The 25,519-nt window shown below is 39.2% G+C and overlaps 2 protein-coding genes across 3 annotated transcripts; both read left to right on the plus strand.

Moving 5' to 3' along the window:
* The first annotated feature begins 1,524 nt into the window (after nucleotides 1-1,524).
* Nucleotides 1,525-11,949, plus strand: LOC145495599 (membrane-bound glycerophospholipid O-acyltransferase 2-like). The gene is given in 15 exon segments (XM_081475230.1): nucleotides 1,525-1,587; nucleotides 1,695-1,840; nucleotides 4,496-4,573; nucleotides 4,926-5,018; nucleotides 5,340-5,395; nucleotides 5,574-5,628; nucleotides 6,314-6,437; nucleotides 6,939-6,968; nucleotides 7,054-7,144; nucleotides 7,872-7,973; nucleotides 8,467-8,570; nucleotides 8,679-8,743; nucleotides 9,261-9,393; nucleotides 10,367-10,518; nucleotides 11,455-11,949. Coding segments are annotated over 15 exon segments (1,488 nt in total). The 3' UTR covers nucleotides 11,651-11,949.
* Nucleotides 11,950-13,229: 1,280 nt separating this feature from the next.
* Nucleotides 13,230-24,515, plus strand: LOC145494930 (uncharacterized). 2 transcript variants are annotated; one of them, XM_081474497.1, is made up of 8 exons: nucleotides 13,230-13,652; nucleotides 16,237-16,340; nucleotides 17,764-17,865; nucleotides 18,189-18,313; nucleotides 19,811-19,985; nucleotides 20,452-20,558; nucleotides 21,042-21,155; nucleotides 22,441-24,515. In XM_081474497.1, exons 1-8 carry the CDS (start codon nucleotides 13,607-13,609, stop codon nucleotides 23,915-23,917), a joined length of 2,250 nt encoding a protein of 749 aa, XP_081330623.1. In that variant the 5' UTR covers nucleotides 13,230-13,606; the 3' UTR covers nucleotides 23,918-24,515. The 2 variants fall into 2 exon arrangements, with proteins under 2 accessions (XP_081330623.1, XP_081330625.1); XM_081474499.1 differs by having other exon boundaries at nucleotides 13,231-14,768.
* Nucleotides 24,516-25,519: the final 1,004 nt, after the last annotated feature.

Below are 25,519 nucleotides of genomic sequence, written 5' to 3' on the forward strand. Positions count from 1 at the left end.
AAATAGGAGTTTTTTTAACCAATCACAATCGAGGAAATTGTAATTTTTATGATTAATAAATATAATATTTAAGAAATAGAAAACGTGTACCTTGTTTCTATCGAATTATAGAAGCACGAGTGGAAGTTTTGGAGAACAAGAAATGCTGTGGGAACACGAGCCGCAGGCGAGTGTTTCGAGCTCTCCCAAACTTCCACGAGTGTTGCTATAACTCGATAGAAACACGGAGAACATGTTTTCTATTTCTTTTAGAAACTTCGCGACGAAAAAAAGAAAACAGTTTGTTTACTTTGATCATCAAGATGTAAATTCTCTTTGCTCGCATCCTCGTTACGTCAACAGCTCATGCTAGTTCAGTGTTTCTATCGAGTTATCGGCGCACGTATTTTCTTAGGGCTGTTTTCTATATACCGTAAATTCTCGAATTAGCGTTCCCCGCCCCCTTCGAATAAACGCCCCCTTCAGAATAAGCGCCCCTCCTATTTGTCAAAATTTAAAATAAGCGCCCCCTCCCCTCCCCTCGTTTCGTGGACGAGTAATGAGACAACAAAGTCTTCTCCTTAATCTGCAATAAGCGCCTCGGACGCTAATTCGAGGATCTACTGTAGATTTGATAGCAGCCTGAGCTTAGATGCTGAGCGTGCGCAGAGGCACAGAAACGGTTGCTAAGGAAACATGTCTTGTACCGAACCAAAATACTCAGCTCAAGACTGACAGTTTTGGGGAAAACTGAAACCCCAAAAATGGTGGATCTTACGACAAAAAATAACTTGAGACAAAATTAAAATCGTGGCTTCTAGAGCTGCCATTGTCTAAAAAACTGGGTTAGTTTTTTCATATCCCCCCCCCCCCCCCCCAGTGTGCCTTTTATTCCTACTGAAGTTAAAATCACCCAAAAATAAACAGAGTGTTTACGAAATCGTAAGTTGCGCTTTCGCACAGAGCAGTCGAAAAAAAAAAATGCGGCAACTATTCCTGTGCACTTTAACCGTCAAATTTTTCGATCCAGAGGTCAAAATTTGGCTGAATCATGCTCAATCATGCTGTTAAATTTGCATTTGGGCTTTATAGTTCCCACCAATCAGATATGTACAAAATATGGACTGATTATCTTCTCTGTCCATATCGTACATATTCAAAAGGGCCTAGTGGGATATCACTTAATGCACTTAATGCACAAAAAAAAAAACAGTTCGTGCGCAAAAAAAGGGTCAACATTGGACGCTCGCGGTGCACGCTCAAGACGTCACTATTAAGCAAACCTTTGTGACTCAAACAGTTCTAATCTAGCAAATTTGACTTCCTCTGGAGAAATCGTACAGTAATGCAAGAACTTGTACTTACCGTGCTTGGCTGAGCGTAAAATTGGCTGATATTCGTTCAAACAACATGTCATTACCATGGAGTCTGGATGCCAATCAGTGTGACAGTGCTGTCACGACACATCCAAAGGTCAACAAGCGACGTTTCTGAAGAGTTGTTACGGTTTTAAAAACAGAGAAAGGCGCTTCGAATTTATCCATCATGCAAGCCATCAATAATTTCTTATTAGAGGTCTCCCGAACGACCAGCTTCTCTATCGACAAGGTGCGAATAACGTATTGACGTGTACGAAATAACGTGTGAATAATATCAACAGTAATAAGTACGGAGTTTCGTATTGACTGTCTTGTTAATTTTTGTCTTCTTTTTAGATTAGCTTTGTATTTTGTATGTTATTATGTCTTCCACTTGGACTGCTGTTTCGGATCGTTTTTCATCCAAGCCGTGTTTCCACGACCACAAGAAGATCAGTTGGCGTCGTCTGGGGTATTTCAATAGCGTTCTTTTGTTATGGCTGGTAAGCTTATAGATATTGCACAATGTAGACGTTCTCAAGGTGTAGTCCTTCTTGCTGCGTTGTGACTGACAAGGGCAGATCGCGAATCACTGGTGGTTACGTAATTCAAATCTACTGCCGTCTTAACGAATATTACGAGCAAATATTTGTAATTACCAGTGCAGAAAGACCCCGTTGGATGGACAAACTTCGACAGCGAATTTATAGATAATTGCTGGATAAAAAAAAACAAACCGTTGGCATCGTAACTTAGATGTTGTTATCACGTTATCAACTCCATCCTCCATCTCGCCTTGCTCTTGATGAACAAAGTCAAAGTCACGTACGATAGTTTAGAAAGAAATAGCGTTTACGGTGGCTTCGTTTTTCCCTCAGCGTTTGTTTTATTGTTTTTTTTTTTACATGTAATCAGTGCCATTTTTTTTTCGCCGTTTAGAGATTCTTCTCTAAAATGATAATATCACACATAAATGGATAGGGTCTAAAAGTACTTACGAGTGACCTCGAATGACCACGAGTGACCTCGAGTGACCACGGGTGACCACGAGTGACCACGAGTGACCACGGATGACCACGAGTGACCACGGGTGACCTCGGGTGACCACGAGTCACCACGAGTCACCACGGGTGACCATGAGTGAGATTACTTCAAAAAATGTCAGTAATGTTATTATTACGTCATTATGACATCGTTGTAAGATCATTTCATCACGATTATGACATAGGCATCACACTGAAGCTATTTACTGGTGTAGTAATCAAAGATTACAGCAGTGGCTGTCCGTTCATGATTCCATTGTTCAGTTCCTTTACAAATATTGGCTGTTGAGCTTATGTTCTTTCAGGCTCATCATATTACCTTTTTCATTTGTGAAAGCGAAGAAAAATCCGAGTGGTTTTATCAAACGCGTGAGGTGAGGCTCGAAACTTCAGGCGCGGACTATGTATATATTTTCTGAACGCCGAGCTACAAAACATTCATGCTCAGTTACTTGTAGTCGAAAATCACAGCGCCAAACTGTAGCTAGCGCTTTGCGTTATTCATACGCGCTGCCATCGGATCTTACTCGTGACTGCGTGCACGCACTCATGTTGTTATTTGCCCCTGCAGGGAGGACAAATCGGTGAACACGGTCTTCCCAAAAAATTTTGAACGCACAGGATTAGGATTGCGTTACACCTCGTGAACGCAACTAGTTTAACTGGAACACGTCCGATAATTTTTAGCGACTCAGTTTAGAAGAAGTACATCTCCTCTATGTCTTCTCCCTACTGCTTTGGAGGTGTTCACAATCATGGCATGTGGACTATAGATTGCAGATTGCATATCATGGAATGAAAGGGAAACCCAAAATATGAAAATAAATTGAAATTGAAATTGAAGTTGAACGTTCAGTTTCGAAAAAAAAAAGTTTAAAGAAATGCTTCTCCTGGAAGTTTATAGTTTCTTACAAGTTTTTAGTTTTACAAGTTTTAAATCTATTCATCGCTAGTTCAACTTCACGTGCAGATCGTTCAGTTATCTGTTATTCAATCAAACAAAACATGCAAAAGTTTTGAGAGCGTCACTTCATTTCATAAAATCTCTCGGATTTTTGTTCGCTTTCACACATGAAAAAGGTCACGTAATAAGCATCAAAGAACATATTTTCAACAGCCAATATTTGTAAAGGAACTGAACAATCGAATTGTGAACGCACGGCCACTGCTGTAATCTCTGATTACTACACCAGTAAATAGTCTCATTTTGGTGGATAAGTCATTATTTGATGAAACGACCTTACAATGACTAAAAAATTGGCATTTTAATAACACCACTGGCATTTATTAATGTAACCTTACTCGTGGACACTCGTGGACACTCGTGGTCACTCGTGGTCATTCGTGATTTTAGCTTGCGTTCAATTTGTTTATAACAAAACGGCAGACTAACGCGAATTTTGACGGGATTGTAATCATTGAATTCTCTCATGGTTCTTCGTGTCTTGCAGACTATTGGCTGCAGCAAGCTTATTTCACACAAGCAACATTTCTTTTTTTTTTAAACAAATGAACATTTCTGGTATTTGGGTTTCACTATTGTTTCCACCTAGAAAGATCCATACGTAAATTGTTGTCATGAATGAACAAATAGGTCGTTTTCACTGTCACGCAATGAAAAAATAAATTGAAAACCATTCCGTGGAAAATGCTATGAAATTATGATGTTATAGAAGATAACCAAATAAGACACTTCTCCAAGTTTTAGGTCTGTGCGTTTCCCCAAACTCCAGATATTCGTCGAAATGTTTCGCAGATATTTACAGAGCCCAGTATAAAAACTAATATGGCGGCCGGAAAATAGTGTAAACATCTGGAACTTACTTTGGCTATCTAGGCGATTTTAGAAAGTGATGACGTCACGTGAAAACGATCTATAGACTGTCACGCAATGTCTCTTCCGTGACGACCTGATGTATATAGCAGCGCCAGTTCTTTGCAAACGATTTCTTCCTCTCTAAATATTGTGAATTTAGTTATTTATTTTTTATTCTATCTAACTAGGTGTAGCTGTGCATTTTTTAAAAGGTCCTTCTGTTATACCAGTGTCTTGTCTCTAGGTTACGTACTAGCTTGTCGTAATCATAAGTTTTTTTTTTTCCGTTTAACTTGCAGGGAAAATTTAATTCTTGTTGGGTTGAGCACTGTTTGTTATATCATTACCGCTGTTGTAAGTCCTACAGTAGTGCACAGGTATGGTATTTCTGACGATGTAGCACCACTGAACAGGCAGAAATTTCAGTAATCAATCTAGGTCAGCCCTTGCCTTGATCACCAAAATTTTGTAGCGTAAATGTTTAGATATTTACTCTTAGGGATCCTTTGTTTCCTTTCACCTTTCCCACCACCCGCCCCCCCCGTCCTCACCACCTCCCCCAGCAGAGTTGGCGGCACCGCCGGTGATTTCCGGGAAGTGTTTTCGTATCCGGCGTTGTCTCAAAATTCGTGTACATTGATAAGCTGAGGATATTCTTGCAATAAACTGGCCATGAAGTCCCTGGATCAGAAATATAATATATTTTTTTTCTTTTTTAACGTGTGTCAGATTTGTGTTCATCGCGGCAATGGGGACGTTATCGGTAGCACATATTTACAGACAAATAACTAACTATGGTAAACATGCAGTGGATTTCTCTAGGTAAGTAAGACTGATCGATTGCATTACTTATTTTCGATTATTCTAGCGAAGTCTGTTGTGAACTTTCTCAGTAAATTACGGCCTTTCAAAATCTTTACAGAAAGACATACCCCATTAGAAAATGGAGAAACTACATAACACAAAACACTGGATTTTGGAACAGCTCTCAAACACCTCCATACATGACAAATAAAAAAACACGCACATATTTTATTATGGTCAGCTGTTACTTTGGTCAGCGGTGTAGAACTATAATAATAGCGCATGCTCTGGAGAAGAGAATTCATTTTATGCTTATGTTCATCTAATTTTGTTTTTTAGACCACTGATGTTGATCGTTCAAAAAGTTATCTACATAGCATTTAATCTACATGATGGTAAGTTGATAAATATCAATCTAGTGTTTACAAACAAGCGGCCCGAATCCCTTGTTCAGACTTGTCAATAAAAGATGTCTAGAAAGCAAATGTGTTTTATTTTTAACTTACCATCTGCAGTGTAAAAACTATTCTGCCATTTTCCTTATAATTGACCTGTCGCTAACTCGTTTAACAGGTATTGCGAGAGAGGAAGGCAAGTTAACAGATGAGCAGAGAAGAGAGAAACTCAGGTGGGATATTCATTGCGTCTCTTTATTTCTTTACTTCTTCATTTTTGGACAAAATCACACCCGAGATAATGGACCGAGGGAAATGCTGACCTGACTCCCGAGTTTTCGCGCCCCTTTCTGATTGGCTACTGAGTATATACGAGTACGCGTTGGACGCTTCTAAGAAGATTTTACGCCAAAAACGCAATTTATTCTCTCTGGCTGATGAAATTGTTTTAATCGATTCGCAAGTTGTAGTTCAGTTTCTTGGCTTTTGTATACACAGCCATTTCGAGAAAGGTTGTTGATGAAGGCGTCAAGCCGACTCGTCAAGACCGAATGCTACTCTAGGTATTCATTGGAATTGTGCATATCGGTGTAGAGGAAATACGAATTTATATTTTTGCACGTGAAGTATTAGAAAGCATACATTAGATTTTCCACTCATAATACCGTTTGTCTGTAGCTTTTCTTTCACGTTTGTCATGTTGTTATATCTGATTTAAGTATTCCGCGCGTGTTGCAGCTATCTACTTCTACCCATACTAACTTTCAAGGGTTATCGCTTGTACTTTTACGCTTTATTCCGGAAACCTTTCTCAAAACAGCTGTCTTTTAGAATTCTCGTTTAGATTTTGCATCTACTGCGTAATTTGTGCCTTTCCTGACCATTACCTTTTCCAAACTATTTTTGTTTTTAATTCAGGAAAGTCCCATCTCTGTTGGAATACTTCAGTTACTTGTTCCACTACAGTACGATACTAGCAGGACCTGTTTGTACCTTCCGGGAATTTAATGATTTTATTGATGGATCAGACATCAGACCAAAGGTACTTATCACGCAAGAGTCAAGCCTGCTAATGCATGTGTACTACTCGGGAAAGTATTTTAATCCATGACAAAGTACGGGAAATACGTAGCGGGTGGAAAAAGTGGTTTGAGCCAGATCATGGCACCAAATATGATTGGCTGAGAAACAAAAGGCTCATTGAGCTGAACCAATCATGGAATCAAAAAGAAATAAAAAACACAAAAAGATATGTTTGCCTCTGAAAGCCAATTAAAACCGCCCTTAAAGGAACTACGTCACGGTTTTTGCGTCTTGAAAAGTTACGCCTAAATTTTTCAAGTTCTTCGTTTGTATTCCGTGTTAATCTTCTCCATCCTTAACCATCCTTGGCCCTTTATGGTCTATATTTATCTCTTTGGTTTCTTTCCATCTTAGAAAACTATTATTTTCAGGTTTCTTCAATTTAAAGGTAATTTTGAACGAGGCCAAAATAGCTAAAAATACCGTGACTGAGCTTTTTTAATGTTTTCCTGTTTCCTAGAAACCTGGCGAGAAAGAACCTTCACCTCTGGTAAGACGGTTTATGTTTTGATTTACAATTTACAAAACTTAAAGAACTGTACTAATAAATTTCTGGTTTTGTTTTACCGCAACAGATGGATGTTATTAGGAAGATGTCATCCGCATTTTTGTGTATGTACATCTTATTTTTGACAGATGCGGACTACCCGATACCCAGAAATGCAGGCAAGTGAATCTGATTAAGAAAACAAAGCACAGACCACGGTATATACAACACAAAGCGTGGAACGAGAAACACGAATAGAGGAAAGAAAACATGAACTTAGATCACAAAATACTTCGGATGTTCATAATTAAGAAATATGAGTTATTTACCAAGCGGGAGGTTAAGATGGCTGGATATTGGTCTCGTTCTATTTTGTGTGTTTATGGACCGAGACAGAGTTGAGGTCCATAAACTCGCAAAAAGAAAAAAACGAGCTAGGCCAATAGCCAGCCACCTTCACCGAACAAGAGCTAAACAAGTTTGTCCAATAACGGATTTGTTATATGACTTTCGGGGAAATTTTTCTTGTGGGACATAGCGGGTAGTCCCGAGCGGTCAAGATAGCGCCATCTTGCCCACTCGGGTAGCCAATCACGGGGCAGGATTTGGTTCATCTTGCCCGCTCACGGAACTTGCCGTATAATAAATAATGATAGTAACATTGTCAAGAGAATATGATCAGAATCTCTTGCATTGTCTAACGGGGGTTGCACCATTTGAACTGCTCAGATCTAATTAGGGTGGCCCTCCAAAAACTGTTATTTACCATAGTTTACTTATTTTTACGTTCTTTTGTACATTTTTCCTTTTGAAATTTTGCAAAAATTTAAGTGTTCATAATTTGTTTATTCTAATCCCCATTAGGAACCATGCCATATACTTTTGTTTTTTGTCTTTTCTCGCTAGATCCCAAGTTTATTGCAACAGAGCCTTTTTACTGGAGAGTTATATACGGGTGGATCAGCGCTACAGTGGCTAAGCTACGATACTACTTTGCATTCAAAGTCGGTAAGTCAACCTCACTTGTTTTGTTCGGTTCATTCATTCTCTCTTTACATGCACCCCAATGCTTTTAGTTCCCGTCCACAATACGCCGGAAAAATTTGAAAACGCAACAATTACCAGCCATTTTGAGGTAGGCGTGGTCGTGTGGTTAGGGCACCGGACTTGAAATCCGGAGGTCGCGAATTTGTGCTTGAGGAAAACTGGGGCAGGGAAAAAGTCACATGATTATCATGACGTCATTGCTTTCAAAAAGCTCCGTTTTCGAAGTGTTTTCTTCCGCACTAAAACGCAAAGCCGGCGTTTTCAAATTCTTCCAGTTTGAGAAGCGTTTTCGAAAAGCTCTGTTTTCGTGACGGATTAGTCTGGACGGTAGGCTTAACCGTAGAAATAAAGCTGCGTTTTCAAATTTATCCGGCGTAGTGTGGACTTGACAACACTCAACTTGACATACCAGAGTGAGAATTCGTTATGTCTTGTAATCTTTTGTTGGTTTCAGCTGAGGCCGTTAACAACATGTGTGGACTGGGGTTTAATGGTTATGACGAGAATGGAAAAGCCAAGTGGAACCGAGTTACTAATGTCAATATTTTAATAGTCGAGGTAATCTTTTACTTTTTTGTCACATCAGGGTTAATTTTATTTCCTAGGCTTATATTTCGTTTTATTTAACTGGAATGTTTTTTTTTCTCTCTCTCTCTTTCTCTTCAGTTTGCTACAAGCACGAAGATGGTCTGTGACAACTGGAACATTTCTACCGCTCTCTGGTTAAAAAGGTTAGGAACATCAGATGATTTCTCTTCTTTTTCAAAACAAGACAGTTAAGATTTTAAAGGGCGGATGAAATTTAGGATGGTTTCTTGACATACAACTGTCGTGAAGTTAAGAGACGGATCATTAGGTTTTTTAAAGGGGGGGTTGGGCAATTGGGAAAAAGAATTCATGCACAACAAAAACTGCTAAAAAGAACACGTGCAAGAGAAGCGGTAGGGAAAAAAATCGAGCAAGTGCTTTCTACCTACCAGGTCCTGAATTTGACTTAAAAAAAAAAATCTTGCACAAACTGTTGCCCACCAAACAAATCATGCACAACCTAAAAGTGAGCAAAAAACATTACCAGTTAGTTCACTGGCTAGTCAATGATCGAAAGAACAACTTTAAAGAAAGTGGCGCGGGATAACCAGTTAGTTTTGAATAACTGTACCAACTTTTATCAGTAGTGTGTAGTACTATAGTCCGGCAATAATCCAGGTTTCTCGATGCTCAGTTGTATTTTTCCATGTTCCCTTTTAGAACAGTGTACGAGCGAAGTCCTCGGCACAGAACCCTGGCGGTGTTTGTCATTTCTTCCATCTGGCACGGGTTTTACCCTGGTTATTACATGATGCTGCTGTCATTTGGACTTATGATAGAGGCGGGAAGGATGGCAAGTCTATTTAATTTCTTTAAAACTTTGATTAGACACTAAAACAGCCTGTTTGGCGTAATTTGAACCTCGAAGAATATCTCAAGCTCAGGACACCCAACCTCAAAGAATATCCCAAGCACAGGACACCAAACCTCGAAGAATATCTCAAGCAGAGGACACCCAGCCTCAAAGAATATCTCAAGCACAAGAAACCCAGTAATAACCGTTATATATTGAGAACAATTCTTAACAAAAACAGGAAACGTCAAGAAAATCGTTGACAACCAGTAAAACTGGTCAGAAATTGTTCTCGACACGGATGCAGATGTGAGATTCACGTTTTCGAGTGTCAGCGCTCACAGTCCTTTACCCAACATAGAATTCCTCTCAGAGGCGTTTTATTTCACAATTGAGGGTATACCAGGATATATTTAAAAAAAAGAATAATGTGCCCAACAGTTTTCCTCAAATACGCAAAAGTTATGACTGCGTATTATGCTTTATACCACACCATAGAAAATACAGCTAATCAGAATACAGGAAAGCCGCTGTATTACACCAACATTCCCATCATGCGCCGCGCGTACGTCGCATTGATTCTGTTGGACACTGTATTTTCTATAGCATGGTATTATATAGTTATGCAATGCTCTCTCGTGGTATAACATGGAATATCCCACGAAGGCTCGTATATATTCCGAGAAAATACAAGTAACTCGTGGGATATTCCAAAGTATATCACTCGAAACCGTTGCAAAACTAATATGCATAAACCCAAAACTAGACTACCTATATTTCGATCGATAAAAAAATGCCATGTGACCTAGCCTCGAAACCGTTGCAAAACTAATATGCATAAACCCAAAACTAAACTATCTATATTTCGATCGATAAAAAAATGCCATGTGACCTAGCCTGATGTTTGTTTAAAATGTAAGCAGATAGCCTGCGTTTAAGTAATACTACATTGTTTCTTCTTTTATCTTTTCAGGGTCGCCGAGTCATCAGGCCATACTTTCAAAAAACACGCGCTCTGGCGTTCACGTATGACGTCATCACATACATTGCGACCGCTCTGTCCATCTCTGAAGGCGGAGTTCCTTTCCAGCTCTTAGAGCTGCGCCTCAGCCTTGATTACTGGAAGTGAGTGGACTGAGTGTTATCGGCATGTCATTGTAAAAGACGCATTAGTTTAATTGACCATAGTTAATAAGGGAAAGGGTAAAGAAGCCCAGTAAACATCAAAGAAGCAAACAAACAGGCTAAGATTTATGTTGGTAGGTCCTTGGCCCTGCACATCTTTTGTTTTATGTTTATAGACTATGCATGAATTACATAATCGCAATGCTTCTATTGCTTGGTTGTATGAGCACTCATAACCACCTTTTGTAGTTTGCTAGGTTTTGTGCAGGGTCAACCCACTGGAAATAGCCAACAAAAACATACAACAAAGAACTTTGCCAGGTTTCATAACCATTTCCCTTGTTAACTAAGAAGTGGCCGACCACATGCGAATACTACAGATATCTTTTCTTGCTCTTAGTGAACCCGCGTGCTAAAGATTGAAAATGGCTACAAAAAAAGAGACTAATTACATTTAATAAGCGATTAAGCGGACGCCTGGTTTCCTTAGCGGACACTCAGTTGTGGTTCTGTTCAAGTCGACGTCGACGTCAAATTCAACGTTTATGGGGAGATTACTCTCTCGCATACGTACATTGCTTTGTAGTTTTGTTTTCTTAATTTACTTCTCCTGTTTACTTCTCCTGTTCATTTCTGCTCCTGTGTATCCTTTAGTGGGAATGATGGCGGAAGAGGAGTGGGGAAGGGTTGCCAAAAGCAGGAAAACGCCTGGAAGCCAACCTAATGATGTTTAGGTTTCGCGCCGGATCGGTCAAAAATTCAATCTGATTGCCCAGCTAGAGCAAGTAGCAACAGTAACAGGGCAAGTAGCAACCTTGCTTGAAACAGCAAACAAAAATAAAACAATCAAACAAACCAGCGTCCAAATATTAATGACTATCGACAGTTAGGCGAAAGGCGAGCTAAACTTATTGCAATGTCTTCTCTGTTTTACAGGTCCTTGTACTTTTATGCCCATATTTGATCTTTGCTGCTCATCTTGTTCTGCCGGAACACCGCCAAGAGCACAAAACACAAGGAGACGGCGGCCAAGACAGACTCGACAGAAGAGAACAAGAACTGGATTTACAAGTTGGAGCACAAAGGAGCAAGTGCAGAGATCAATAATGCGAAGCGACTGAAACTGAACTGAAGATAAACACTGACAATATCTAAACTAAGAACGTTAGGGCTGATTGGGAAGAAACTGTGATGAAGCAATTACAACTGAACGAGAAACTCGACTATATTTAATACATCATTGGCGGTCATCGAGAGCGAAAAAGGTGATTTTCCACGCGTGTTAGTGACGTGACAAAAGCAATAAAGACCGCTGACCGGAATTAACCTTCTGAATAACAACAAGTGAATAACTAAGAACGAAACTAATTTAACTGTTTATTATGCTGTTCAGACTATTCCACAGAAACTGGATATGTTGTAATGGATATAACACTGGATACATTGCTATGTGTAATTTCACTCTCGTGGCAGTGGAAAATGTTTTTAATCGTTGGAAGGACTGAGAGTAAAAACTACTGTTGTGACATTAAACTATTTATGCCTCCTTTCAAATCATTCTTAATGTTACAAATATTTTAGTCTGTGGATAAAACTCTTGGCGTGTAACCCTTCAAATAAATGCTAATTAGCATTACTTTCTTGTGGCATTAATGATTTTCATTTTTTTTTTTTTTTTTTGGAAGTTCCAGGTAAAGGTTAATTAACGTAAGATATCGAATGAAATAATACCTGATGATTAAAAGAAACTTCAGTAAACTGTTGTACTAAGGATTAGCGAAGTAGGATATTAATTTGTAGAAGGTCTCAATGGGGTTAACCGTTAACCGTAAAACCGTCAGGCGTAAAAAATTGAAAAATTTTAACCGTTGGCTGTAAAAATTATTGACGGTAAAAACAAATTTAGTCACGTAAGGGAGTCTGGACATGTCTGATCTTGTTAAGACTCAAGACATTTTTGTGTTTTGTCTTGTGGCTTTTAAGCTATATTATTCTGCAAGTCTTATGATTCCGGCCCGAAATGGTCCTAAGACTTAAAATATGTTTTAACGGTAATCAAAATACGTTTTTAACTTTTTTGAACAATGAAAGTTAGTTTTGAACTTTTTAAAGGGACACTTTCACGATATATTTGCTTAAAACTGTTATAAATTCACGAAATCGTCCCTAAATTTATGTGATAAGAACTTAATTAGCCCTAACTAAATGATTTAAAGCAATTTCCTGACGCTTTTTCAAAAATCCATATCGTAATCCGTTTCCATCCTCGCCATGGTTAGCCATCCTCACTTCCTAATGGGTTTAATCATTTGTCGAGTACTGCTCTACAAAATAAAACCATTATTGTTCAGCTTCCAAGGATCGATATGCTTTTGAGATTCCCAAAATCATGTTAAAAACGGTGACAGTGTCCCTTTTAAACAGTGATATTTAATTTCTAACGTTTCTGTTTACCGTTCAAGTCACCACCCCATTGAGACCCTCTTTATAATTCACTGGTAATAATTCCTTTTGTCTCCTGTAACCACCAGTTTTATGGTTGCTGGCGAAATAATTTATCCTAGACTTCTTATTCCTAGACGATTGGTTAACAATTATTCTATGAGCCCACTGTTGGATACGACTTTGTTTCGGATAGACCATTTGACCTTTAATAAGCGACTTTTAAGGCCGGTGGGGGGGGGGGGGGGGATTTTGAAGAAATATCCTGCAAGCATACTTGTCCAAAAAAAGATTTATGCACACTACCACTGCCGAGAAAAAAATAACCTGGGAAGCTAAATCTAACACAAGAGAAAAAAAAATTGAAAATTACTTTTCGCTCTCCGCTCTTCGCTCTTTGCTTTAGGTTAAGTGGCATCAAAATTGCCACTGCTTACCGACGATCCATATTCCAATTTAAGAGGCTCAAAGCCACTTCGATTTGAATTGTTTGCACGCAGATGTGGCTATACAGTTGTTAGTAGCGGAGGCCTGGGGCGAAAAAAAGCCGTTGCATTTGAATGCATGAAACATGAAGGGAGTTCTTGCACCGCCATTAAATTTGCACTGTGGAATGAGTTCTGTTTGTAGTTAGTTATTCACAAGAATGTATCGACGTCCTCGTAAACGATTAAAAGGACATGCGATAGAAGGTAAGGCATTTGATTAATTAAGCAAAGAGGCGAAATGTTTCACGAAATCGATCGCACTTTACACGCTGACATTAAGATCACCTTCAATGAACGGAAGCTTGATTTATGCAGGTTTGAGCTTTCTTTTTGCGTTTGCTTCAGGAATCGTCTAACCTCCTTATCTGATAATATGGGTTAAAATCTTTTTCGAATGTTAAAAAGATCTTGCTACGGAGATTTTCCAGTCTCTTCGTGTAGATGTACATGACTGATTCAAATTCGTGACCCGGCTGTGGGATAACGTTAACGGGACCAAATCGCAAATCTGATCATATGTTGTAAATCAGCGCAAAGTAATTGAAATGAGTGGCAAGTTACACAGTAAAAGAACTGAAAAATTTTATTATGGTGATTTAAATTTTTATGAGGTGAGCCCTGAAGTAAGCGGCCAGCTCTGTGAAGTGGCTGGCAACTGAAAACAACTTTGAACACATTTATCAAAGTACATTTAAGAAATAGAAAACATGTACCGTGTTTCTACATGTATCGAGTTATAGAAACATGAGTAGAAGTTTGGGAGAACGAGAAATGCTGTGGGAACACAAGCCACAGGCGAGTGTTTCCACAGCTTTTTTGAGTTCTCCCAAACTTTTATGAGTTATTTCTATAACTCGATAGAAACACAGAGAACATGTTTTCTATTTCTTTTAGAAAACACGGCGACAAAAAAAGGGAAAACAACTTGTTAACTTTGATCATCAAAGTGTAAATTCTCTTTCCTTGCGCCATCATTACGTCAACAGCTCGTGCTAGTTCTGTGTTTCTATTGAGTTATAGAAACACAATTTTTATCCAATCAGCATGCGTATTTGCTTAGGACTGTTTTCTAAAAACCCCTATTAAAGGGCCACCTCCCATTTCTCCAAGGGTGGCTGCCTAAGAGGTGTTCAACAGTACCATGTTAGAAGACATCAATGATCATCGCAGTTATAAACACTACTTATGGTAGCTGTGAAATTAAAGCCCGAAAAAAATTCAGGCTTGAATGGGATATGAACCCATGAACTCTGTGATACTGGTGCAGTGCACATCCAACTGAGGTATATTGTATCAAGCCAACTGGGAGCTGGTCACTTTGTGAGTTCGTAATATATATATTAATTCATGGAAAGTGCGTGCGTACAGTATTTATGCACAAGTTTTCTGATACAAAAACAACGAGTGCGTAAATACCGTACAAAGCACTTTCCATGCTGTAATTTGTTTATTCGATACTTACTAAGATTTTCACCCTCAACCAGATTTTCACCGTTCATTTGGCGGAACAAATGTCAAGTTATGTTTCTTTTCCATCTGAGTGCAAGCACTTTGTCACTTCTTCAAAAACCTAGTGTAAATATTTTTTGTACAGAATGTTTACCTCGTCATCAGTCAACGCTTCAACTGCGTTTGATTTGCTTCCCTTGCCTTGCTTTTTTTTAAGTCGTTTGCTTCAAGCTTCCAGACATTTCCTTGCTTGGTAAAACTCTTTGTCGTCGATAATGCTTACAACATATTTGCCTTCTTTAAAACTTTTCTTGCCTCTTCCTTCTGTTTGAGGACCTTGAGTCTTTTTGTTCTGTTGTTCCTGGATGTTCTTTTTGATGGGTTTATCTGAAGCAATAAACCTGTTTGAACTTTCTGCCATTGTCTGTGGTTTGTAGAGAAAACTGGAGTAAACTTGTGGAAACTCTACGAACTTCTGTGAATGAAGATTCAAAAGGTGCCAACAACAACATGAACGCATTGAGAACTGACTGATTCATTTTGATAGCTGATTTCTGATTGGATTAAACACTTTTTCCACATCTGAGAAAGTCGTTTCGCGATTGTGATTGGATGAAGAAATTTCCATATGAGTTTTTCATGTGATTGATTCTATCTGAAAATCTCAGTAAGTATGAAACAAATACCTGTAAATGATGAAGGATGCAAATGAACATATGAAATATCATACATGTGAACTGCAGAGAAAGATGTGAAGACATCATTGATCATTGCAGTTATAAACACAACTTAAGCAGCAGTAAAATTTTAGGCCTGAAAAAAATTATCTGTTGGTGAGAGCCCTGAGGTATTCATCATTGAAGACTGCTCCTATGGGTGACAAATCCTGACAACCCAGTCTTGGATCCCTGTGCAGAGGGGAGAAAACAGACACCCATCACACTGATGAAACAGTGGAAAGAGAGGGAGGGATTAACTTCATTTTCTTGTTCCATACTGTAATATATGGATCTTCATTTTAACCTGCAAATTTAAAGGAGCTCAGTCACTGTATTTTGAGTTATTTTGGCCACATACAAAATTGCCTTTCAATGGCAGGAAACCTGAAAGTAACAGTTCAATAAGATAGAAAAACACCAAAGAGATAGTGATAAACCATAAAGGAACAAGGATGGCTAAGGATGGAGAAGATTGACACAGATTGCAAACGAATTTGAAAAATTGAGGCTTAACTTGACCTGTACATAAATTGACAAGGAAAAACTTGGTCTAAATCCTACAGAAGCCTTAAATTACTGTGAGATTTACTGTACTTATGAGTATTTTGATTCCTAAACAGATCGAAATGTTTGCAAGCTCTGCCAAGAAGGGCCAGATGAAGAATTGTTTGGGAAATTTTTTGTGGATGAAAGCAGTGGTTTTTCAGTGCACCAGTATTGCATGGTAAGAGGTCATAACAATACACTATTAATAATAATTCTTTCTTTAGCCTTGGAAGAATGAAATTAACCAAAAAATCCTATGTAACCCAGACATCTTGGAGTTCCTGAAGATATGAGAACCATTGAGAATGAGAAGAAAATGGGAGAGGAAAGGCACTGAGGAAACAGTGCAATGACCCCAGAGTCCAGGGCCGGGTTGTTCAAAAGTTAGTTAATGCTAATCCACAATAACGAAAGTATTACTTTTTCTTGTATAAAAATGTTTCTCACTGCTTATGTTTTGTAAAGTTTGAAATTTTTTAAACTCAAAACAGAAGGACATACAATATAAAATGACAAACTTACCGAGAATTAACAAAACTGAAATCAAAATTCTCACTAATCCTGGGTTAGCTCGGGCTTTGAACAACCTGCCCAAGTGTGCTAACCGGTACATGTAGGCCAACACCTTACATGACTCCCACTCTACCTTCATTATATATGTTAACTAACAGAGAGAGTATACTTCGCCTCTGGACCAGGGTTCAAAAAAAGTGCCATATGGTCATCTGGGACGAGTAGATTTTCCTTTTGGGCAAGTAACTTTTCATTCTCACTTGCCCAATGGGCAAGGGATTGGGCAAGTCATCTGTCAACTAAATCATTAAAAGAGCAAACTAAGACTTGCCCAGGACAAGCAAAATCTGAGAGATACTTGTCCCAAGGGCAAGCTGGAATTCAGGTTTTTTCAAGCCATGTGGACCTGTTGCTCAAAGGCTGTCTGATGCTATGCACAGTTAATTTAATCACTACCCAGGATGTAAAGTGTACACATGAGTGTTAACTATCAAAACAAATTTTGTTTGGCTTATTTACCCTGTAGTGCATATTAATCCATAGTGTGGCATCAAATGTACAATCCGGGCCAGAATTTCTGCACCAAAACTTTTTGAACTGAACTTCTTCATAAGAAAAGCTTTCCTCTAGATGGTCAAACTAGGTCTAGGTAAATTCATCCTCACAGCCGGTCAGTTTGCCTGGTGTACAGTGCGTAATGAATCCCCTGCTGATTTTATTCTGCTCTATTTAGCTGCATGTAGGTTCAGTGGAAGGGAGGTGTGGTGACCTCATGGTTAGTGCACGTGACTGGATTGAGTGGTCCAGGTCCAAGCCCTGGCTGGGGACATTATGTTAAGTTCTTGGGCAAGTCACTTAACTCTCATATTGCCTCTCTGCACCCAGGTGTATAAATGGGTACTGGTGAATTTAATGCTGGCGGTAACCTTGTGAAGGACTAGCATCCCATCCAGGGAAGATTAGAAATACTCCTCTAGAGTCGCGTCATGCTACAGAAACAGGGATAAGCACCGGCCTGATGGGCCACTTGGCTCATATGCAGACTTTACCCAGCAAGGGTCAGTGTTGATGAAGCTGTCTTGTTTTAGTTTTTTGCCTCAGGGTTAGCTCAGAAAGGGGAAGATGATGAAGGATTTGATGGATTTTTAATTAACGACATCAAAAAGGAAATATCAAGATCAAGAAGACTGGTCAGTCAAATTAGTTACTGTTATTGAAGTCTTCCTTACTATCAGTATATAGTGTTATAAGTATCTTATTAATAATGATGATGATGATGATAATAGTAATAATAGTAATAATAATCATCATCATCATCATCAACTTTATTTACTGACAGTAGCACACAAAAGTAATAACTGAAAAACCAGTGGCCCTCCGGCCTCGTATAAATATTTACAAAATAAAAAAGATGACGTGTTAAAAATTAACAAGGCACAAGGGCCATCATGGGAGAATTTTGGCCCTAGGTCTTCTGACTTGACAGTTTGTATGTTCATTATATTTTTGGTAGAGATGCAATTTCTGCAGAAAGCCTGGTGCAACAATTGGCTGTTGTGATAAAGGATGTCCCCAAACTTTTCACTACAAATGTGGAAGACAAAAAGGAGGCTTATTTCAGTTCTTTGATAGCTTCAAGTAAGTACAAGCTCTTGACTGTATCAACATGAAAATTCTCCTTACAATTACACCTCCATGCTACTGCATTTTGGTGAGAGGCGCAGTGGCCTCATGGTTAGTGCACTCGTCTCCAGATTGAGCAGTCCAGGTTTGAGCTCTGGCCAGGGGCATTCTGTTGTGTTCTTGGGCAAGACACTGAACTTTCACAGTGCCTCTCTCCACCCAGGTGTATAAATGGGTACCTGCGATTTCAATGCTACGGGGTAACCTTGTGATGGACTAGCATACCATCCAGTGGGGAGTAGAAATTCTGTAGTTTACTCTTAGATGGGCCACATGGCTCGTATGCAGACTTTTTACTACTGCTTTTCAAGTTAGACGACAATCATCATCAGATGAACATAAAAAGTTTTTGATAAACTGTGTCAGCTTGTAAAAATATAGACGTGTGCAGTCCCTGCAATTAAAGGCATTGTGTTTGAACAAATTTTATTGTTCTTGCAGTCTGCGGAGTTGAATGCAGACGTATATTTAGGAAGACTGATTATTTGAAGGATTTTTGACTCTAAGATTAATGTGGCTTATTAATTTTTGGGGGGACTATTAAATTATCAGAATTTTACAGTGTTTTTCCTGCCAAATGCCTTATCTTGGTCAGTGTGAAATTTGAGTGTACAGACCAATCTTGAACATGATTCCAATCAGATTGAGCATGCCAATTACTACACAATAACTGTCTAAATCAACGGCACATCTGCAAAGGCTTTTAAAAATCTTTGATCCTCAGTGATACATGTTTAACTTGTCGATAATTTTGAGGTGATGAGCATTGAAATACCTACCAGCAATTTTCACAGCTTACTCTGGTTTTAGTTATTGTCTCAAAAAGTGATTACTTAACTAGTTCTTTTCAGACAATAATGAGGACAAGAGTAAACTGTATGAATTGGTGGCAGGAATTTCAATGCGGTTACCTCAACGTTTTCCAAAAGTCACTTATGGTATACCTGTAACAAGGGCACTTTCAACGCAGTCAATTTAGAATGTTGCAAAATGCAAATAAAGGAGGTAAACATGGCAACCACTGACAGGTTTCCTCCCCCTGCTGATCTTTCAGTGGAGAAAAAGGAAGATAGAGAACTTACCTGAACATGTGACCTTCCAGGAACCAAGAGGCAGGTGGGCGGGGGGGGGGGGGGGGGGAGGGGAGACCCACAGGCATAAAGCAGCCTAGCTACTCAAGGTAAAATCAGGAGTGGGGGCAAATCTATCTGGCAATGACTGAAATACACATGCATCCAGCAATCACCCACTGGCTGACAGCAATGATTTATTGATAATCTCATTTGATTTCATGAACATGTTTGAGTAAAATGTCGATGACACTAATAATTGTTAGATAAATCACTGTTGAGCGTTAACAGCCAGACAATGTTATGACAATGTTTCTTCCTCATCTCTGAAGTTAAACCAACAGCCAACTACACTAATGATTCTTTCCTTGCATTATTGCAGTTCTTTTTGCCTGGTGCATCGTCCCACCCAGGGAGTAAAGTTGGAGTTAAATTCAAACCAAACTTGTCCAATCTGCTTCTGCAAAATAGAATGGAACAGTAAGACGCCAGTCAATGATATTCCACTTGTAACACCCTGCTGTAAAAAGACCTGGTTCCACAGCAGTTGCCTTCAGGTAACAAGGATTTCTTTTCTGAAGCACTATTTTCTCTTCACCTAGGTTGGAATTTTTGGTTTTTACATTCTTACAATATTAAGCATTTACAATATTGTGAAGGGTTGAATAAGTGTCTTCAATATTGTCAAGATTATATTAGTTACAGACATTTGTAAATGCTAGGACAACCTAAAGATTAATTTAAACAATTAGAATTATTGTAGTTATAATAATTAATTATACTTGTAAACTTGTGGTAATAATTATTATTAATGAGGATTTTTTTTGTTTGAAGCTTCCCATCCCTCTGGAAATTTAACATTCCTGGTTCATACTGTCCTTTAATTAACAATTTTGGCTCTTTCACACTCTGTCCCCCGCCCCCTCGGAATTTTCAATAACCCTCCTTGGGGTGGGTATGTGTATTTTCTGTAACCACACAATGTTTATTCAAAAATCTGTTCAATTTATTTTATAATTACAGAAACATGCACAGTCAAGTGGCTTGTATTATTTCCGTTGTCCAATTTGTAAAAACATGGATGAATTTCAAGAGGAAATGAAGCGAATGGGCATCTTCATTCCAGAACAGTTGAGTGAAAGATGTGCATACAGTGGAATCCCAATTAAATTTCAAACCTCCCAAATACTCAAAGCAACTTTTGCTCCCCTTGCAAAAGTATTAGGGGTTAATTTACCCTCAATGTTTTGGACCTATGGATTTTTCAAAACAATTTCCACTCCCCAAGGAGGTTTCAAAAAATTGAGATTCCAGTGTATTTTCAAATTAAAATCACTGAGTCAAGTGAGTAAGGGTAACACCCCTGAGGAATCATCTGTATCCTTCAGTTGCTTTCGGCATAAAAAACCAGTATACACTTTCTCTGTTTGGCTCAACTTGGCCTAAGCTCTGACTTAGATTTCTAATTGAAATAAAGTAGCACGAGGAAATCGTTATTAGAATTAGCGTGCGAACTTTCTTTGGGCTGTTTTCTAATATCCTGGAAATAGGTATTTTTTTCTGCTGCATCACTGGTGTTCATTTGATGAATGTTTCATTAAACTTGTTTGCAGAGATGCCAGTTGGGAGAAAGGCGATGCATTTGCGGACCTTCATTTACAGTACAGTCGCTGTGATGCAAAGAGGTGCATCTGTCCAAATGGCAGGGAACATAATGAAACTTCTGGGTATAGTTACTTGAATATTAATAATTGTGTGGTTGACTCAGGTTTTCTGCCAGGATTTGAAAAGTGGGCGTCCAAAATGTGCTATAGAGCCTGCTCAAATGAACAATTTATAAGGCAACATGAAAAATAAAACAATTTTCTTTAAAAAGTGGCCGTCCACAGGATGCTTGGACACCCATTTGGCTTAAGGCCTGGGCTGACTCTTAGAGCCTCTTCATATGAGCCAAGTAAACAGTACTGGACAACTTTGGTAGAGTTCCTTTGAATCAAAGCTTGGTCTGCCAGCTGGAAGTGAGGCCTCTGTAAACTGTAAGTTTTGGCCAATGTTTTCCTTGATCCTCTCATTCAAAGGGAGGCATGGTGGCGTCAAGGTTAGTGCACTCACCTCAGGACTGAGCGGTACGGGTTCGAGTCCTGGCTGGGGACATCATGTTGTATTCTTGGGCAAGACACTTTACTCTCACAAGTGCCTCTCTCCACCCAGGTATAAAAATGGGTATGGGGCGAATTTATTGCTTTGGGTAACCCTGAGATGGACTAGCATCCCATCCAGGAGGGAGTAGAAATACTCTTAGTCACTTCATGCTATTGACCCTTTGAATACCAATTACGCATATATATGTAATTAATGGTCGCGCTCTTTGTACCACTTGTGACGACATCAATTTAAATGTCATCAGATATTCTTGATAAGTAGATAGTAGTACTGGGCTAGGCCTTTCCCTACAATGGTCAGGTTTAGATCTCGACGACATTCCGACGTCGCAAATCGAAAAACAACGTTATCAGTTTTGGTGCAAAAACGGTGGTAAAATGGTCCACTACGCCTATGATTGATCAAGGTCCATTTCTAGGCTTTGCCAGTAATTAACATCCAACTCGCGGCAGCCAGCGGCAGCCAGAAAGAACATGCAACGCAAAAGGTAGCCAGAGTGAAAGGGCCGAGAAAAAAGAGAAAGGAAAGGGGCAACAAACAAAATTTAGAACGGGTAATGGCCAAAAAAACTTTAAGAAGTCCAAATTTTGGCTTATGCGCATGCCCAGAATTGAAATATTGTTCAATTTTGTACTTAATCCTCGAAAAATCTCTCCTTTTGGTAATAAAAGCTCGCTTAGCAAAACTTAGGCTTATTTAGCGTCATGGCGGCCAAAAAACCTGACTAAACGGTTAAAAACGGTATTTTTTTTGGCGAAATTTGGCATTCAAAGGGTTAAAACTGGAGATAAGCGCTGGCCTGATGGGCCACTTGGCTCATATACAGACTTTAACTTTTTCTCGTTTCAGAGAATGGCATATACGTTTATGCGACATCTGTGGCCAGGCTGGAACACACGTGAAATGCCAACACTGGAGGAGATCACCAGGAGAGTGGTACTGTGACGTATGTGGAGACATTAATCCCTTCTCCTGTACCCGACAGAGAAAGATCGGTGATCGCTCGATGGATCTTTCCTGCATTGATGATGATGACGAGAGCTCATCGGCTGAGGACCTTGATGTCAATGTGTGTTCTGTGTCCGATGATGAAATTTCTTATGAGACAGTCAGGGACTGCGATGCAGTTGGTACAAGACACACCCTTAGGGGTGAGGGCAGTGTTGAGAAGCTTGTTAAAGAGGGGGCATCACCCATGAGGAAACGTCGCCGACTTTCCCTGGAGTGCACTGGTGGTAAATCTCCAAGTTCCGGCAGTAACAAAGAAGGCCACTCAAAAACATCACTAGATACTCCAACCTGTAGTGGTACTCAATTTAAAGATATGACACCTCAGTTGCTATTTGCCATATCTGACACTATTTTTAGTGGAGTTGCAGTTACAAGTCAAGGATCTGGTGACATAAAGCAATGGACACGGACAAGTACAAGTTTGAAGGAAAGTGAAACAATTTCCATAGACTCGGATACAGCATCAGAAGCCAGCGTAGAGCTGATTAAGACCGAGAGAAAACCAGAGCTGCTGGACTTGAAAAGAAGACCCATTGCTAAACGTGAGAAAAAGATCAAATCAGAAAAGTATACCAGCTCTGAAACGTCAGTTAGTGTGGCAAGTAGTGAAAGCCCTAGCGAACGAAAACAAGATCTATCTACGACAACAGAAAAGAGAGGCATAGATGTTGTAGAGGCAGATTCAAGTGCTTTTTCTGTCAAGGTCGAAGGAGGTACAGAGCCAGGATCAGAAGTCAATTTGCCAGTTTCAGACAGCAAGCAAAATGGTGTTGACAGTGATGACGATTCCTGCATTATTACGAACGTCGTGAAGAAGCCCTGTCCCGTTGGCAATGACAAGTTTGGTATGAAGTGTTTCCTTGAATGCTGCAATCCGAAAATTTACTGTGATTTCCATCAGTTTTCAACAAGCGTTAAGACCAGGGATTTACAAATCACAACCGTCAGTAGCACAAGTGGTACTATTTGTGATCATTTTAAAGAAAAATCTAGTCTAGTCATGGAACAAAATTCCCTCTCGGATCAAGCATCCGCAGGGTCGGATAAGGAGGAGAAAGCACGGGTATGTTCCGTTGGGACCAACACTTTGCCTTTTAAACCGTCTTCCAGAAGAGAAAAACAACTGTCAACCACGGAGACAACAACTACGCAAAGCCTTTTTCCAAAAGGCAAGACACCAGTTTCTTCGTCTGATCCGAACAAAAAACTTAGCTTGCGCAGCAAGAAGCCTGGCAATTACCTGGAGAGGTCAGTGAGAGAGTTCCGTTCTCTTCGTGAAAATAACGTGGCTGTCACTCACAACTGTTTTAGGTAATGATGGTTAGAATTGCAATTAGAAGAATATCCTAATATACTAGTATCATTTCCGAGTTACCTTGTGCCGTTGTTTCAAAACTAGTCTTCGTGCAAAATCTTTCATAAGAAAATGAGGTTGATTTGCATGAAAAATAAAACCTGTAGGGGCTACACATTTTCATATGACTGGTTTAGCACGAAGCCTCGTTTTGACACAGGTAAAAGGCAACTCGGAAGTGGCCTATTGTGAAAAACGTTCACTCATTCCTTCCACCTTGTGTTCTTACTGTGTAAGCAACTTCGGCAGCTGGCTGTGAAATTCACACTATTACATAGCTTGATGGCTCAGTTCGATCCGACTGATTCACATAATGGTGATTGACTTTTTATCTTTTCCAGTATTAACTTTCCAGATTAACTTTCCAGATCTTTGTAACGTTTTGTGTGAAATATGTTTTAGCTTGCTGCTTGTTTCTTGGGGCTGTGAGCCAGCAGGTGTCTGTAAGTGTTAGTTATAACAAACGTTTTATACCATTATGATTATTTTTATATTAGTTTGAATCTGCAATTGTACATACTATGTTTTACAACTTAGATTAAAGGACCCTAGTCAGCTACACCTTTGTCTTTGTTTACATGCGAGAGTTTAGCTATTATATTTTATTCGGAGCATGCCGAAACGAAGGAAGTCACTGTGAAACTACTAAATATAATTAAACATACTTTCAGGAACACAACTCACAGTGAAACAACAAGATTTCGCTTCACCATGCAATATCAATAATTTCGATAACATCAAAAATGGCGAAGACTGACTAGGTCCTTTAAGAATTACACCAGTTAACCTGGCTTATAATAGCTTGAGTTCGTCTTTGTGAACTTTTTTTAACAAGTGATTAACACCTTACAATTTTAATAGATTTTCATGTTGTTATTAAAATAATGAGAATAATGACACGGCTCAATATATTGGAGCTTATATTGTCTTGATGTACTTTCTAATTGTCAGAACTGATCGTTAGGAAAGTTATGCCACGCAATTATGAGAATTGATATTTTGATGTTTACCTCAGGTTTCAAAGCTTTGGGAAAGAGATATCAAAGGTTTCATACATAAAAAGAAAGCCTCAGTGATTATTCTCTCTGTATATTTTTATTTCATCCTCATCATTTCACAGTTGGCTGGAGAAATCCTTTCACACAAGACTGACGGACAAGTCGGAAAACGCCACCATTTCGTTGACAACTGACAGTCACTGCATTCTAATAAACAATTAGATTATGAGCTCAAGATTTTTATCGCGGGGCGCAGCCCGAGTCAACTATCACGTATAGAAATCGAGAGCGAATAATCTGGTTGTTTTAGTATAAATCTACTAGTCATTCAAAACTTTGTCTAAATCCTCTTCACAGACACCTCGAAAACGCAAAGAAGCGGCCGTTATTGATAACAAGGGGACACTGCTACGCTACTATCACAGAATAGATAGTGAGTAGCGCAGCCAATCAGAGAACGGCGTTCATGATAGTACGCTAGTAGATTTATACTAACAACGATTAGTGGGACTCTACTAGTCTACTAATGCAAGTGCTGCAACCTGATTGGCTGAGCTACTCATCT

The sequence above is a fragment of the Orbicella franksi genome, chromosome 8 (assembly GCF_964199315.1).
Source record: "Orbicella franksi chromosome 8, jaOrbFran1.1, whole genome shotgun sequence".
NCBI lineage: Eukaryota > Metazoa > Cnidaria > Anthozoa > Scleractinia > Merulinidae > Orbicella > Orbicella franksi.

Coding starts and splice junctions, on each gene's coding strand:
- LOC145494930 (XM_081474497.1), top strand. CDS start 13,607: ATGTATCGACGTCCTCGTAAACGATTAAAAGGACATGCGATAGAAG. Junction 13,653..16,236: donor AAAAGGACATGCGATAGAAG/GTAAGGCATTTG, acceptor ATTCCTAAACAG/ATCGAAATGTTTGCAAGCTC. Junction 21,156..22,440: donor GAACATAATGAAACTTCTGG/GTATAGTTACTT, acceptor TTCTCGTTTCAG/AGAATGGCATATACGTTTAT.